The sequence below is a fragment of the Mesoplodon mirus genome, assembly GCF_964341445.2.
Source record: "Mesoplodon mirus genome assembly, chromosome: 5".
NCBI lineage: Eukaryota > Metazoa > Chordata > Mammalia > Artiodactyla > Ziphiidae > Mesoplodon > Mesoplodon mirus.
Window position 1 is genome coordinate 126,239,401 of NC_138980.1, and position 14,459 is coordinate 126,253,859.

The following is a 14,459-nucleotide window of genomic DNA, read 5'->3' on the forward strand; positions in this document are numbered from 1 at the left end:
CATGCTATACAGACATATGTGGCTACCTGGCTATATCTGAATAGTATAGCGGATACAGAACATGCCCATCATCACAGAAAGTTCCACTGGAACGGCGCTGATGTCGTTTACGAGATCGCACTAAACTCACATCACACCATTTTGAATAATACAAATCAGCAAAGACATATACCTCAATGCCACATTTATCAGCACTTCCTTAGAGACCAAGCAGAATATAAGCACATATAAAGTGGAACGGTTTAGAAGCGGCCATGGGGAAAAGCCATTTCCGGTTCCAGACGCCAGCTTACCACCTGATTCTATTACGTTCTTTGCATAAAATCAGGTGACCTTTTCTAATCCACCAAGTTTAAATGAACAACAAAGCCAATGTTTGCACAAGGGATAACCATTCATAGACCTTCTCATAAATCACCGGATTAATGCCATACACGCTCGTCTCTCTCAAATTTTTTATCACATCCCTCCTCAGATACAACATTACTGACAAAACCCTCCGATTAGGTCAGGCTACTACAATTTCCATAACGTGTGCCTTCTCACCCAGCAAGGATACCAGTTTGAGAACGGAGTGAATTTTTGAAGCCTAACATGAAAATAATCCTGCTATTTAAATACTTTTAACAGCCAACACTCCTCCCCCACCAGCAACTTGTCTCGGTAAACATTCTTCAAAGCGAACATGCCTGGGAGCATGATGCAATCTGGAGATGAGACATCCTGCATGCGTGAGCAGCAGCCAAGCTCTGGGCTTCAACAGCCCATGACAGTCATCCACGTGGGCACGTTTGCTTTCATTTCTCCTTCCACTTCCCCTCTTCTGGAAGTAAATCATTACTCTTACCTTATATAGCAGAAATATTAAAGGTGTGCACAAAGCCCGGTATGGTCTAGTTTCTATTCCAATTTCAGTAGTACCTCACACAAGGAGAGCCAGAAACCACCTCTGGCTTGTGGCCAAACTACAAGCAGCACAGCCAACCGATGCTGAGGGTGCTTCCTCCTCACCCTGCTTTATTCTTGTAACTGATTTGTTGCATGCCTGCACTCCCCAGGGAGCCCCCTGCACCGCCACGCTCCGCAGGCCACCCACCTTCGTTATTAAGCTCACCCAGGGAGCTGTCTTGCTTTTCCCTGATTTCACATCAGCCCAAGCACTTGGTCACTGCCATAGCCACCACCACACCCCTGCAACTCCTAAGACTGCTCTGCCCAGGCACCTTCCAGGTGTGTGTGAGCTGCTTCAGCTTCACTGAGCCTGAAGAAACCAACTGGGCAATTTCTGGATTATCTACCATCCAAGTGCCCAGACGAGGCATCTGCTGATAGCCCAGCCTGTGCATGTCCTCAAACCCCCAAGAGCTTCATCAGGCTCTAACTCAAAGGTAAGTCTGGAGCCCGCATTAGCCCTGAAGAATTAGAAAATGCCCCAGGAGGAGATTTGGGGAGGTGCCCCTTGGGGAGTGGTGAATTACAAGGCTTGTGAGCAGACAAGAATTCCCAAGGCCAAGGGGAGAAATACTTTCCCCTTGCCAAGGGAGCTCCTGGTTCCTTTGAAGGGACACCCACATCAGATCCATGTCCCAGGATAAGCGTCTGGTCTTTTCCTGAGGCCAGGGGATAAGATCACACAGGCTCAGCTCCAAGGGGCCCCCACCGGGTATCAAAATAGGATAGCAGTAAACTTGGGGATTCTGAGGCCAGGCAGGATGAAGTTATGAGTCTCAACTGTGCCATTTACCCTCTACCAGTGGGCTCAGTCACATCACCTGAAACGGAAGCTGGTAGTGCCTACCTCATAGGAATAACAAGGTAACATACGACAAGCCCCGAGCCAACATATGGCTCAGAGTAAAACTGTCTTGAAAAGCTTGGATTGCTTTCTTTGTTTTGATTTGTTTTGTTTTGTTTTTTAGATTGTAAATGGAGACTGAATGCCTGAAGTCATAGTATTATAACTGATGTTGCAAAAAAATTTTACCTGTTTGGGTTTCAAGAAATAGACAAGGCTCCCAGGAAGGAAGATTTTATTTCTAAATAGATTTTCTTCTTGTCCCCTGCATACCTGGGTCTGTGATACCCCTATATGCATGCTGGGGGAAGCAATATTTTGGAACATACCCAAATATAGACTGTCCTGGTCTTCATGTTCATTCAGTTGAACCACCGGGCTTTTCACACGCTGGAAAAGATAAAGTCAGGTGGCTTTTTTTACAAGTTACTTACTTGATAACAGTAATGTTTATTTTTGTAAATGAAAAAACAACCTAAGAAAACATCAGTAAAGACATGATACATGTGTCACCACACATAAACAGAAAACTAGTCTTGTATGTAATATTAAGAGCTAGAAATAAGGGAAGAATCTGTCCCAAGCTGAAGCATGCCTAAAAGCTATCCATAAGTTATTTTATATTCAGAGAATATCTCCCAAGTTCATTCTTGCAATGGCATTGTTGGCAAACATCTGTAGATATCATCTTCAAGTACAAATTTTTGGAAAAGGTATACAGTCATCTTGCATATACAACTGCGACCCAGAAAGACAGCTAGGTTTGCTCATTAAGAGTAGAGATCTAAAATTCGATAAAGGAAGCAATTTCAAGTTATTCTGAATGTGCCCTGGGACATATCCCTGAGGGGTTTTTTTTGCTTTGGGTTTTTTATCCTATGTTTATTACTGCTAGGTCTTCACTTCTACTTCAACTCTGGAGAGAAGCACAAAGATGAAAATGGGCAGGGAGTCATTACCTTTACATTCTCCTTTCCAGGCGATGATCTGCTGGACACCGAATTCTTAATCTCTGAAAAAGGAATAATTCTTATCAGGATCTGCTGATAGGAATTTCCATTAAAAAAAAAAGGAAGAAGAATAAAAAGGAAAAAAAAGAAAGAAACTAGATGACAAATATAAATGAGTTGCTCAGAGCCGTCTGTGTGGAGCTAGGTTTTAGATTAGGATTCTGAAAAATCAACTCTCCGAAGAGCAGAGTATGTGATAACCTGACAGCCCATGCTCTGGTATTATTTGTGTGGACCAAGATGTAAACAAGCCCAGGAGCTCTCACAGGAAATCCTGAGGAAGACAATGATTGTTAAATAAACAAATGCCCCTGATTCAGAAGGAAGGTTGTGCACTGACCGAAGCCTCTTCAAAACAGCACAGATTCTAAGGACATGACTCGTACCCACCTGAGGAAATTCCACGTCTCCTTCCCCAAGTGCCACCGATTTCATGTTTCAAAAGAGCCTAATTCATTCTAGATGAGGTTTGGTTTTTCCCTTGCCCATTGTTTAATGTCAAGAACATCAGTATAGCCCTTGGGCTGGGACCTCAGACAGTGCCAGGCTCTGCACTAACCAGCCCCATGCACACCGGGGGCCTTTGCTCTGAATAGAGGCTTTCCTGGAAGCATCAGTGGTCGTGATGTTCTGGGATGAACAGAAGGTCCACTTAAGGTGTGCTTTTCTCTGTGTCTTGATTGATTGGTTTTCTTCCCAAATACTCAGTTGCCCGTAAACAAGAGCCAGCGTTATTGAAATAACCACCAAACGTAGGTGGAAAACAGGAAAACAGAAGTGTTGGGCATTCCTAACAAGGGCAGCTGGATGGAAATCTTCACCCTGAATTTGTATTAATATACAACACTGTGGGCCCAGGCCCTCCTCTCGACCCCTCAGCTTCCCTGCCCCCCAGGCCCTGCTGGATGCCAGTTCTGGGGAGCCCCTTAGTTTTCCCACCAGGTCCATTAACTAGGCATTCCCTCCTATACTTTGCCACTCCTATTAATTTAAGTCACATGAGGCCTCAAACCTCCAAGTGGATTTATTCAAGCTCTTCTTACTGCCTGGCAACAATGCCAGTTTCCATCCATGTTTCTGCTTAGAAAAAGTATAAGGTTGGGCTTCCCTGGTGGCGCAGTGGTTGGGAGTCCACCTGCCGATGCAGGGGACGCGGGTTCGTGCCCCGGTCCAGGAGGATCCCACATGCCACGGAGCGGCTGGGCCCGTGAGCCATGGCCGCTGAGCCTGCGCATCCAGAGCCTGTGCTCCGCAACGGGAGAGGCCACAGCCGTGAGAGGCCTGCGTACCGCAAAAAAAAAAAAAGTATAAGGTTTTCGTTTAGGTGGCTTTCCATGATGAATCTTAACAAGGTAAGGATGGAGCAGAGAAGTCAACAAACACAAAGCCATGATTTTTTAAAAAATCTGCATAACAATAACTTTGAATTTGCTTTACATCAAGCAAGTTAGTAAGATATCTGCCCTCCACAACAGTATATTGCTCTTGAATTCATAATGCACATTAGCTTCTATGATGAAAAATGAAAGGGTAATAGCCTCAATTTCATGTGGTCATGCCAACAGACCTCAACAGGGAGTAAGGACAAGGCTGTAGCTGACACCCAGCCTGGGCAGCTTGTGCTCCTCAGCATCCCCACCTACCTTTACATGCACACCCCACAAGAGGCCTCCAGGTGGCAGCAGAGTACCATCTGCAGAACAACTGGGCCCGCGATGGGAATGTCGAAATGAGACACCTTCACCCTTCAAAAGCCTGCTGTTTAAGCACCGAAGTCCAAAACACTGTTAAGAGAAAGTTTTCATTCTACTGCACAGATGCAGAAAACTGATGTGAAGCATCTACTATAGTGTTTACCATATGGGAGCACAGCAGGTCTTCTGTTTTAAAATACATATACCCAAATCCTAAAAATTGGGTGAAGGAGGATAACTAGAATTAAAGTTTCAACAGACACATCTGCATAGACAGCAAGAGAGTCACACATATATATATATATATATATATTTTTTTTTTTTTTTGCCGTACGCGGGCCTCTCACTGCCGTGGCCTTCTCCCGTTGCGGAGCACAGGCTCCGGACGCGCAGGCTCAGCGGCCATGGCTCACGGGCCCAGCCGCTCCGCAGCACGTGGGATCTTCCCGGGCCGGGGCACGAACCCGCGTCCCCTGCATCGGCAGGCGGACTCTCAACCACTGCGCCACCAGGGAAGCCCCCACACACATTTTTATTGCCCATCACTGGATATTCCTTTAGAGACATTTCAGACCATAGGCTTTTAAATGATAACAATTCGGGGCTTCCCTGCTGGCGCAGTGGTTGAGAGTCCGCCTGCCGATGCAGGGGACGCGGGTTCGTGCCCCGGCCCGGGAAGATCCCACATGCCGCGGAGCGGCTGGGCCCGTGAGCCATGGCCGCTGAGCCTGCGCGTCCGGAGCCTGTGCTCCGCAACGGGAGAGGCCACGGCAGTGAGAGGCCCGCGTACGGCAAAAAAAAAAAAAAAAAAAAAAAAAATCTGCATTTCTAAAGAATTCTGTACCTACAGCACTGATGCAGAAGAATAACACACATTTTATTCAAGACTGCTGATGAAGAAGGCTCTATGGTCAGGTAATCCACCTATAACAACAAAGGATGTGTTCACCCAGTAATATGTTCAGAGTCCACCCCAGTGGTATATTCAGATTCCAGCTCCCTACCCCTCTCAAAAGGCTAGTCTTCATACACTGCCAGCCTACATTTTCCTTACAGTCTAATGCAATTTTGTTCAATATTCAAACAAATACTACAAACTATGTTAAAATAGACATCTTCATAAAACACATAATCATTTTAAAAACAACTTTCAAGGTTATAAAACTATCTCAAAATCATTAAAAATATTTGTGGGACTTCCCTGATGGCACAGTGGTTAAGAATCCGCCTGCCAATGCAGGGGACACGGGTTCGAGCCCTGGTCCGGGAAGATCCCACATGCCGCGGAGCAACTAAGCCCGTGCGCCACAACTACTGAGCCTGCGCTCTAGAGTCCACGAGCCACAACTACTGAAGCCCGTGCGCCTAGAGCCCGTGCTCCACAACAAGAGAAGCCACCGCAGTGAGAAGCCTGTGCACCGCAACGAAGAGTAGCCCCCGCTCACCGCAACTGGAGAAAGCCCACGCGCAGCAACGAAGACCCAATGCAGCCAAAAAAAAAAAAAAAAAAAATTGTGACAGGATAGTCATGTATCTTTAATTAATCTAGGATGATACAGAACTATATCTTAGAGCTTTTAAAGAATTTGGCACTCCTTCCACCAGAGTTTAATTAAATTGCTCCAGGAGAGTTTCTGCTAAATGACGAGGATCCTTTTACACTCACCCACTGCACCAGCAACTGCGCAGTGCAATCAAACCACTCATTGCTATAGCAACCGTCAGCAGAGAATGATATCAGTAACCCCAAGCTATGCTGTTTTAAAGGTCTATTAACCTCCCCTTCAAGGCCTACCCAGAAGTAAGGATCTCCACCTCCTAAATCAGATTTGCCAAACATCATAAACATGGTTTTTATTGCCATACTATGATGGATCAAGAAATAATCTCTAATATTCATGGTCACCAGGGACACTGCACTAGCAAACAGCGTAAGATCAATACCAGTGTCTTGTTAGGAAACAGATTAGCCTAATAGAGCTCAACTCTGTGCACAAGTCATACCGTCTCCTTTTGAGAAATGGGACCATGGAGGCTAGACTTAAGCAAAGAGAAAGCTTACATGGAAAATACAGGGTGCTCAGTATTCTCCTTCAGCTACAACGTGCTGTGTCATCTGACTCCTCCCCCAGGAAGGAGGCGAAAAGGATCTCGATCAGAGTCAGCCAGACAACTACTGCTGCTTCACCCCGACCCTCAGGTTCAGCTCTCCAGGATCAAGTCCCCAGCTGGGTTAGACATGCAGGGCAGCATCAAAAGCACAAAGGAAAACGCGGGTCATGCTCTCAGCTTGCTCTGTCTGCCCCACAAATGCCCAAAGGGACTCATGGGGTAGTTCGCAGTCTTTGAATGAATCCTCTTCTCCCAATGGACTATTAGCTCTGGGAAGGCTGGGTCCAAATCAATTTAAGCCCAACACCTGTATCTCCAGGGCCAAGCAGGGTGCCTAGCATATTACAGATGCTGAACAAATGTTTCTCTCCTCGATGTAGATCTAATGGCCCAAAATAACTGATGAGATGTAATAGATCATTAGGGACAAGAAAGGGAAAGTTGTTTACTTTATTAAATTACTAATTCAAATACTCCAATACCGGTGCTATTTCATCACAGCTTCTGAACTGCCAGCTGGATGAGACAGATGAATACTTTTCCCCTGGCTTCCTCCCACCCCTCCAGCTCTGCAAGCCCAAAAGTCACCCTTTCCTCTCTAGTTACGCATTGGAGTTTCACTAAGAACTTCACTGCACGAGTCACCTTAATATCTTACCCTAGTGTGCATGTCTGATTCATAACTGCTAGAGAATTAAAATGGCAAAGGGAAAAAATTTGAAAAACCATCTACCACTCTCAATTCACAGGCTATTATAACACTCTGATCTTTTGTTTCAGTATCTCGATTACTCCCTTTTCTTTTTTTCTAAAGGTGGGAATACTAATCCCACCTTTACTAATGCCAACTGATAGCTGTTGGCATTCCCAGTATAAATATGGACTGGGAGAAACAAAGAAGCACTTATCAGTAGAAACATCAACATGAGCCCTGTTAGTCCATGAGTCCCAACGTTCCATATAATTTAACAAGCTCAACCAGGTCCCCAGTGATCCAGGCCCCCAGGACCAGCAGTCATGGAGAGGAGGTCAAGGCGAGAGAAGACCTCAAGCAACACAAAACGTGCTCTTTTACAATATAATTTTTACATTTCTACTCTGAATTCTTTCAGAAGAAAACTAAGACATCTTTTTTGAAATACGTAGTGGTTTTTTTTTAATCCAAATTATTGTGACACTTTTTGGAGTCACAAAAGTAATTAAGAAAACTTGAAAGGGACTGAGGAAAAAAAATCCATAAATCCACCATTAATGGTTTCGTATATTCCCTTCACACATATACACATATGTATTTGTATATTTGTATTTGTATATATATGTATGTAGATACATATATACATATATGCATGTATATACATGTATATATATGTACGTATGTATACATATATATAACAGCTTTGAGGTATAATTCAATACCATACTATTCATCTATTTAAAGTGTACAATACAATGATTTTTAATATACTCAGAGCTGTGCAATCATCACCACAACCAGTTTTAGAACATTTTCATCACCCTAACAAGAAACCCCATACCCATTAGTACTCGCTACCCATTTCTCCCCGACCACCACCGCTCCCACCCCAGCCCTAAGTAACCACTAATCTACTTGCTGTCTTAATGGATCCCATTTTGGATACTTCACATAAATGGAATTATACAATATGTGGTCTTTTGTAACTGGCATCTTTCACAAGGCATGTTGTCAAGGTCCATTTGTGTTATAATGTGTCCGTATCTCATTCCTTTTTATTGCCAAATACTACTCCATTGTATGGATAGATCACATTTTGTACATCCATTCCTCAGCTGATGGACTTTTTGGATTGTTTCCATTTGGGGCAGTTATGAATAATGCTGCTTTGAGCATTTGTGTGGAAGTTTAAGGAGATCTATGTTTTCATTTCTCTTGAGTATATATCTAGGCGTGTCATCACTAGGTCACATGGTAACTCTATGTTTAATATGCTTTTATAACATGGGTTTTCTACATCTAGAGTGTGCACTCTCTTCCACCCTCCCCACCCCCCATCCCCATAAAATCTCAAGCAGTCAAAACTTAAGTCATGGAGTAAAATAAAAGATATCACCCTCAGCCCCAAAATTTGGTGGCAACTATCAACTAAGCAGAAGCTCTAAATCATTATACTTCAAACCGAGGTCAGGACATAATTTTTCTAATTTATTCAACTGCTTGAATAAAATGAGGCAAAGTCATCTTTCAACAATATAAACAAGATACAATTTTCTCTTGGGAATACTTTTATGTCCCTAAGATTTCACACGTAGAGTCTATTTCAATTCAGGGGGAAAAACTCCTTAAATATACCTTCAACTTATAAGCTTATTTCAACTGTATTAGACTCCTCAGTTGATATGCTTAGTAAATGCTTGTCCTTCCTCCTAACCTGCTAATCAGACCCAGCTAGAACAAAGTATCCATAGCAGATGGGAGCAGAACCCGTTGTATCTAGGTGAATTCTGAGGAATCTGAGATTCTTTCCAGCTCAAACTAGGATTCTTTAATTCTGTGATGAACTGGGGGAGGTAAGGTGGAGAATTCTTTATATGTGAGAGAATACTAATATTATTATAACAGTACACAAAATGAGCATCATATCAGCTTGAGATCTTATTTTGGCCTTTTAAAGATGAAACTCATTCTCTTCTGTAGGCAGGAGGAGAACATGGACTGGCAAAGTCAGTCTCTAAAAGAAACAGAGAGAAGACTGAGCCCCTCTGTCAAATGAAAGAAGCACAGGTGACTTCCTGGGGCTAGGAGGTACATTCTCCGGGTATGGAGTATAAGTGTCTTGCAAATGCCCAGGTACCTAGCTTCTAGGCGGGCAACACTGACCAAGTCCTTGGATGGATATTCCACAATGAGGCTAAGATAAGAGCTGTGTATCCAGCTGAGTAATCACCCCTGCAGAACAGCCTCCCTAATTGCTCTCCTAAATCCCCAACACCTCAGGTCCCAGGCACCCTGGTTAAAGGACCTGCATCTTGATAAGACATTGGAACCATATTCAACAGTTCTAAAAAGACATTGGGCCACAGTATTCAAAATGAAAAATCTTGGAAAGGAAATTTTGCATGGCTAAAAGACTTCTTGGTTTTCCCAATAATATCTCACAGGAGATATTCAAATAAGGAGAATCCATCATATGATATCGCTCATATGTGGAATCTATAAAAAGGGTACAAATGAACTTATCTACAAAAGAGAGATAGAATTACAGATGTAGAAAACAAACTTACGGCTACCAGAGGGAAAGGGGAGAGGGATAAACTGGGAGATTGGGATGGACATATACATATGACTATATATAAAACAGATAACTAATAAGAACCTACTGAACAGCACAGGGAACTCTCCTCAATACTCTGTAATGGCCTATATGGGAAAAGAATCTAAAAAAGAGTGGAGATATATAGATACAGATATATAACTGATTCACTTTGCTGTACACCTGAAACTAACACAACACTGTAAATCAACTAGACACCAATAAAAATTAAAAAAAAAAAAGAATCCACCACACAACACCCTCTTCCCATTTCACTCAGAGCACAGAGAGAAGAGCTGCACCCCCGTCTAAGGAATGTTCAAGCAGAAAATCTGCTCACCTGGTCACCATGAGGGGAAGAGCTATGTCCTGATATCTCAGCACACACAGGATAACCACTAAGTCCGCTCTAGCCACGTGCTATAACTTGCACTCATCACAAGATACTGTTGGCTAAGCATCCACAGTCAGATACTGATCAAGGTGCCCCACCTGTATTTTCTCATTTAAACCTTATTTTGAAGGAAGTATTACATGACACTCCCACTCCACCATTTTCCACAAAAGGAAACACAGCTGAGTAACTTGCATCCTGTTCAGAAGCCTGTTCATGGCAGAGCTGAGGTTTTTAGCAGAGTCGGCTTGCTGCTGATGTGTCATCAAGACCTGTCCCTGCATGTGGGTCAAAATCTCCCATCGTAAGGACTTTATGAGACAGGTCGGTCACATGGAAGAGAGCTCATTTCAAGGCAATGATTCCAATTTTGCACTTTTCCGTCACACAAAAGCTGAAGAGAACTCTAGAGCAGCAGTCCAAAGACTAAACAGGAAAACAGCCTGTTAGAGAAGGGTGGTGGGTATCTACAGTGTGGTGGGTAACAATTTACCCACCTGAGGTCTGACTGCCTGAGCAAGCTGTGTCACCTCACGCCAGTTATGTGACCTCTCTCTGCTACCACCTCCTTGTGCACAAAATGGGGAGAATTGATTCCTGACTCCCTGAAATGTCCCTCTCTCCATGGCCACTGGGATGTGTGCTCCCTGAGTGTGCAAACTTGGCTCGGCTCCCAGCTGCGTGCCCAGCGCCTTGAGCAGTGTTCGTCACTCCACAAAGGCATGAGTGAAATTCAGTGAAAGTAAACTCCATGAGATGAGGGCTTTTTCTCTTTGCCTTTTTGGTTACTGCTTCCTTCATCACCAGTGCTGAGAACAGTGCCTGGCAGAGAGTGGGTGCTCGGAAAAGACTTACTGAATGGGTAAGTCAATGGGCCTGTAGGGCTCACGTCTGCCTGCCTAGACTGGGCCTTGCGTTTGGACCCACGGCCTCTCGCACAGGATGGTGAGGAGGAAGCCCCTCTGAGCCCACTGGGAGCTGCTGCTTCGGCCCTGAAGGAGATGCTTTTGCCCTCTCCCTTTGTGACTGGCACTTGCGTTCCAACCCCTACTCCTTATGTCCTCGTTAAATGAGAACGTGGAAGAAAATTAATGGGAAGAAGTGAACACGGTAAAGGACTAGTCACATAAAAGTCGAGACAGCAAATTACACAGGGTTTTTTAAAAACTCCAAAGTAATGAAAGAAGATGGATTCATACAGTGAGTGGTCAACAGTATTACAATGGTTGCTTGTCTTATGGCCCCATAGACTCTAGGCAGGCAGCAGCTACCTGAAAAACATCAAAAAGTACAGTGGGGTGCCCCGGTCCAGGGGATCCCACATGCCGCGGAGCAGCTGGGCCCGTGAGCCATGGCCGCTGAGCCTGCGCGTCCGGAGCCTGTGCTCCGCAACGGGAGAGGCCACAACAGTGAGAGGCCCGCGTACCGCAAAAAAAAAAAAAAAAAAAAGCCTCCCTAGCTCCCTCCCAGTGTGAGCACTATGTACTAATAGATGGAAAGAACCCACATGATCGTAAAAAAGGAGGACATAAGCCTAAGAAAGGGCAAGATCAGGGGAGATGAGGAAGAGCAACATTTCCAAAGCACCTTCCACAGACCACTTTCATGAGATGCTGAGAGCTAAGAAGAAGGGATTCTCCCCTGATCAAGTTAGAGAACTGTGAGGTTAAACAAGAAACACAGGTTTCTTGACTGCAAGACTTAACTAGAACCTACAAAACGTTAAATGTATTCTCAGTTTCCAACAGGGGGGTTTCATATATAGCATTTTCTGCTTATTTGGACACAGAATACTTATTTTTCAGAGCATCTTCCAAGGTTGGTGTTCGGTACAATGCTCTCTGGGAACTCCTAGGGGAGGAGATCAAATAACGACAAAGGCGGCAAGGGACAAAACGGAGTCAGTTGGTGGATCGATACATACTCATAATTAGCTTATTCATCTGAACACAATGAAAATGAGGTGACCTTTTGGCCATATAATTCATTTGGAATAACATCCCATCATTCTGGGAGGACAATTACAATCATGAAATTATGGAAACATAATTGGTTCAGAGATAATAATAAAACCATTTATCACACTAACAAAGTAAATTTCCAAGCTAAAGGTATTATAATCTTTTAATCAATGGCAGCTACAGATTCACACTTAAAAGTTCCCTTTCTACCCACTGCCCCAGGAGGGAGAACATTATCTATTAAGAATCTTCTGTGAGATCTCAAAGGGAAAGTTTGCTTTGGGGGTTAAAGGGAAAAAAAACAAACAAACAACCAGGCTCTCACACTCAAAATGTTTTGTTCTTCCAGTTGAGTCACCTGCAGGCTTGCGAATGAACAAAAGCTAATTGAATGTTTTCACTTTAGGTGAATACTGCCCTCTGCTGGAATGTGCACACAGTTTCTAACATGTACTCCAAACGTATACAGATAAAACCATGGTCTACAAGGTCTGTAAAATATACACATTAATTATTTGGCGTTAGAGAACTTGAGTTTCTGTCCAAATTCTTTTGCTTATTGGTTGAGTGACTTCAGTCCAGCTGGCAGCCGGGTATATTAACTTGCCTGCCCCCCTGGGCCCATCAAACTCAACCTGTCTGAGTAGGTATTTTGTCATGATTCTGCTTCCTGTAAGGCCTGTCCCGCACAGGGACACACCAGGAATGGAAGAATCACCCTTCTCCCTTGCCACTGACACCCACCTGACATCCTACACCTTCAGGACAGTATCCATCGGTCCCTCTGTCTCCAATCTCATTATACTGCTATGGTGCAGACTGTCTTCTGCATTACTCTCAGCAGCCCCTGGCCCCTCTAACCCATTCTTCACACTCTCACAGAGTGACCTTTCTAAATAACAACCTGATCTCATTTGCTTAAAACAGTTCCCAGAGCTGTCAAGGTGGAGTTCCAGTTCCTTGCCTTGTACAAGCCCTGCTGATCTGCCTCTCTTTCAGGCCTATGTTCCTGGCATCATGTACACACTCCTATACTCCAGGACCACAAAACAACTTGCATCTCCCCCGACGCATCATCTGGTTCAGGGCTCTGTACTGCATATAATCCCATTGTCGAGAATTCCCTTCCCTCCCTTAGATCACAGCTCCAGGGTCACCTCCACCAAGAAGCTTTCCCTGACCACCCCCCCATCACACGCCACAGAGTTCTCACAGTATTACTTGCCTGTGACTCCTATAGCACTTACACTGTGCTGGGACGGCTTGTTTTTCTGCACTAGTCCCAAGCTGTCAGTCCCTTGAGGGCAAGAAGTTAGAATTTCAGCACTTGTTTAGACCTCACTTTGTTCTAAGTCAGTTTGGAGGTGGATTACAAGGGAAGAAAAATGTGTACAATGATAGAGTAAAAATCAGGAGTTGATTTAAAAAAAAAAAAGGAAAAGCAAGAGTGAAACCTTAAGAAATAAGGGTAATATCAAAACGCGGTCAGCAGCACCCTACAAATTTGCAACCGGCAGGTCAGAAACTTAGCCCCAGGTTTACCAGCCAACTAGCAGCAAGAAACCTGATCAGTTACTGTCAGAGTAGTAAAAGCCAAGCCCAATGCTCAGGAGATGACAGCGCTCTGTGACCTGAGCCCAGAGTTTTCTCCCACGGGTCTGCAGGAGAAAGTGTGAAACTCACCACCACCTCCTTGGGCAGGTCCGGCAAGCTGCAGCGCCCTCCACGCAGCCAGCGCACCACCCACGGGGGAGAGCAGAGAGGGCAACTGCACAGGGGCCCAAGCGGTGCAGCTTGGGTGGGAAGCTCAACCGGTTGGCTTAACCCGGGACTGAGTGCAGGTGCGTGGGGCACACACACTTAGAACCACCGGTCTTCCAGCTGTCGACACTGGTGGCTTGGGAACAGGAGTCTTGTCCTATTTTTTCTCCCTAACCCCAGCATCTAGCATGCTGCGTCTCAGCCCTATCAGACTATTGTCGCTTTACATTAACAGATATTTTGTAATGTCTGCTCCACTGATCTGAAATTAAGTAGATACTATAACCCTACCCCCAGACATAAATAAACCTAACCTCGCATTTAGTTTCAAAAAATAAAAAACACTCTAAAATATGAAGCAAAAGGAACGTAATTGATAATAAGATAATATGTATTAAAACCTTTGCCCTGACTACCCTGGAAGACATAGTGATGTATGGTC

At 44.4% G+C, this 14,459-nt stretch overlaps 1 protein-coding gene across 8 annotated transcripts in view; it reads right to left on the bottom strand.

The window, feature by feature from the left end:
• ARHGEF28 (Rho guanine nucleotide exchange factor 28) overlaps window positions 1–14,459 on the bottom strand; it is a 330,930-nt gene that overhangs the window by 159,187 nt on the left and 157,284 nt on the right. For 7 of the 8 annotated variants that reach the window (XM_082624114.1, XM_082624111.1, XM_082624108.1 and 4 more), the window contains exons 8-9: window positions 2,755–2,807; window positions 2,125–2,185 (exon numbers count right to left, since the gene is read on the bottom strand). The exons of the other annotated variant lie outside the window; for it this stretch is intronic. In XM_082624114.1, the coding sequence (XP_082480240.1) occupies window positions 2,125–2,185; window positions 2,755–2,807 (114 nt within the window). The remainder of the gene's footprint in view (window positions 1–2,124; window positions 2,186–2,754; window positions 2,808–14,459) is intronic. 8 annotated transcript variants of the gene reach the window in all.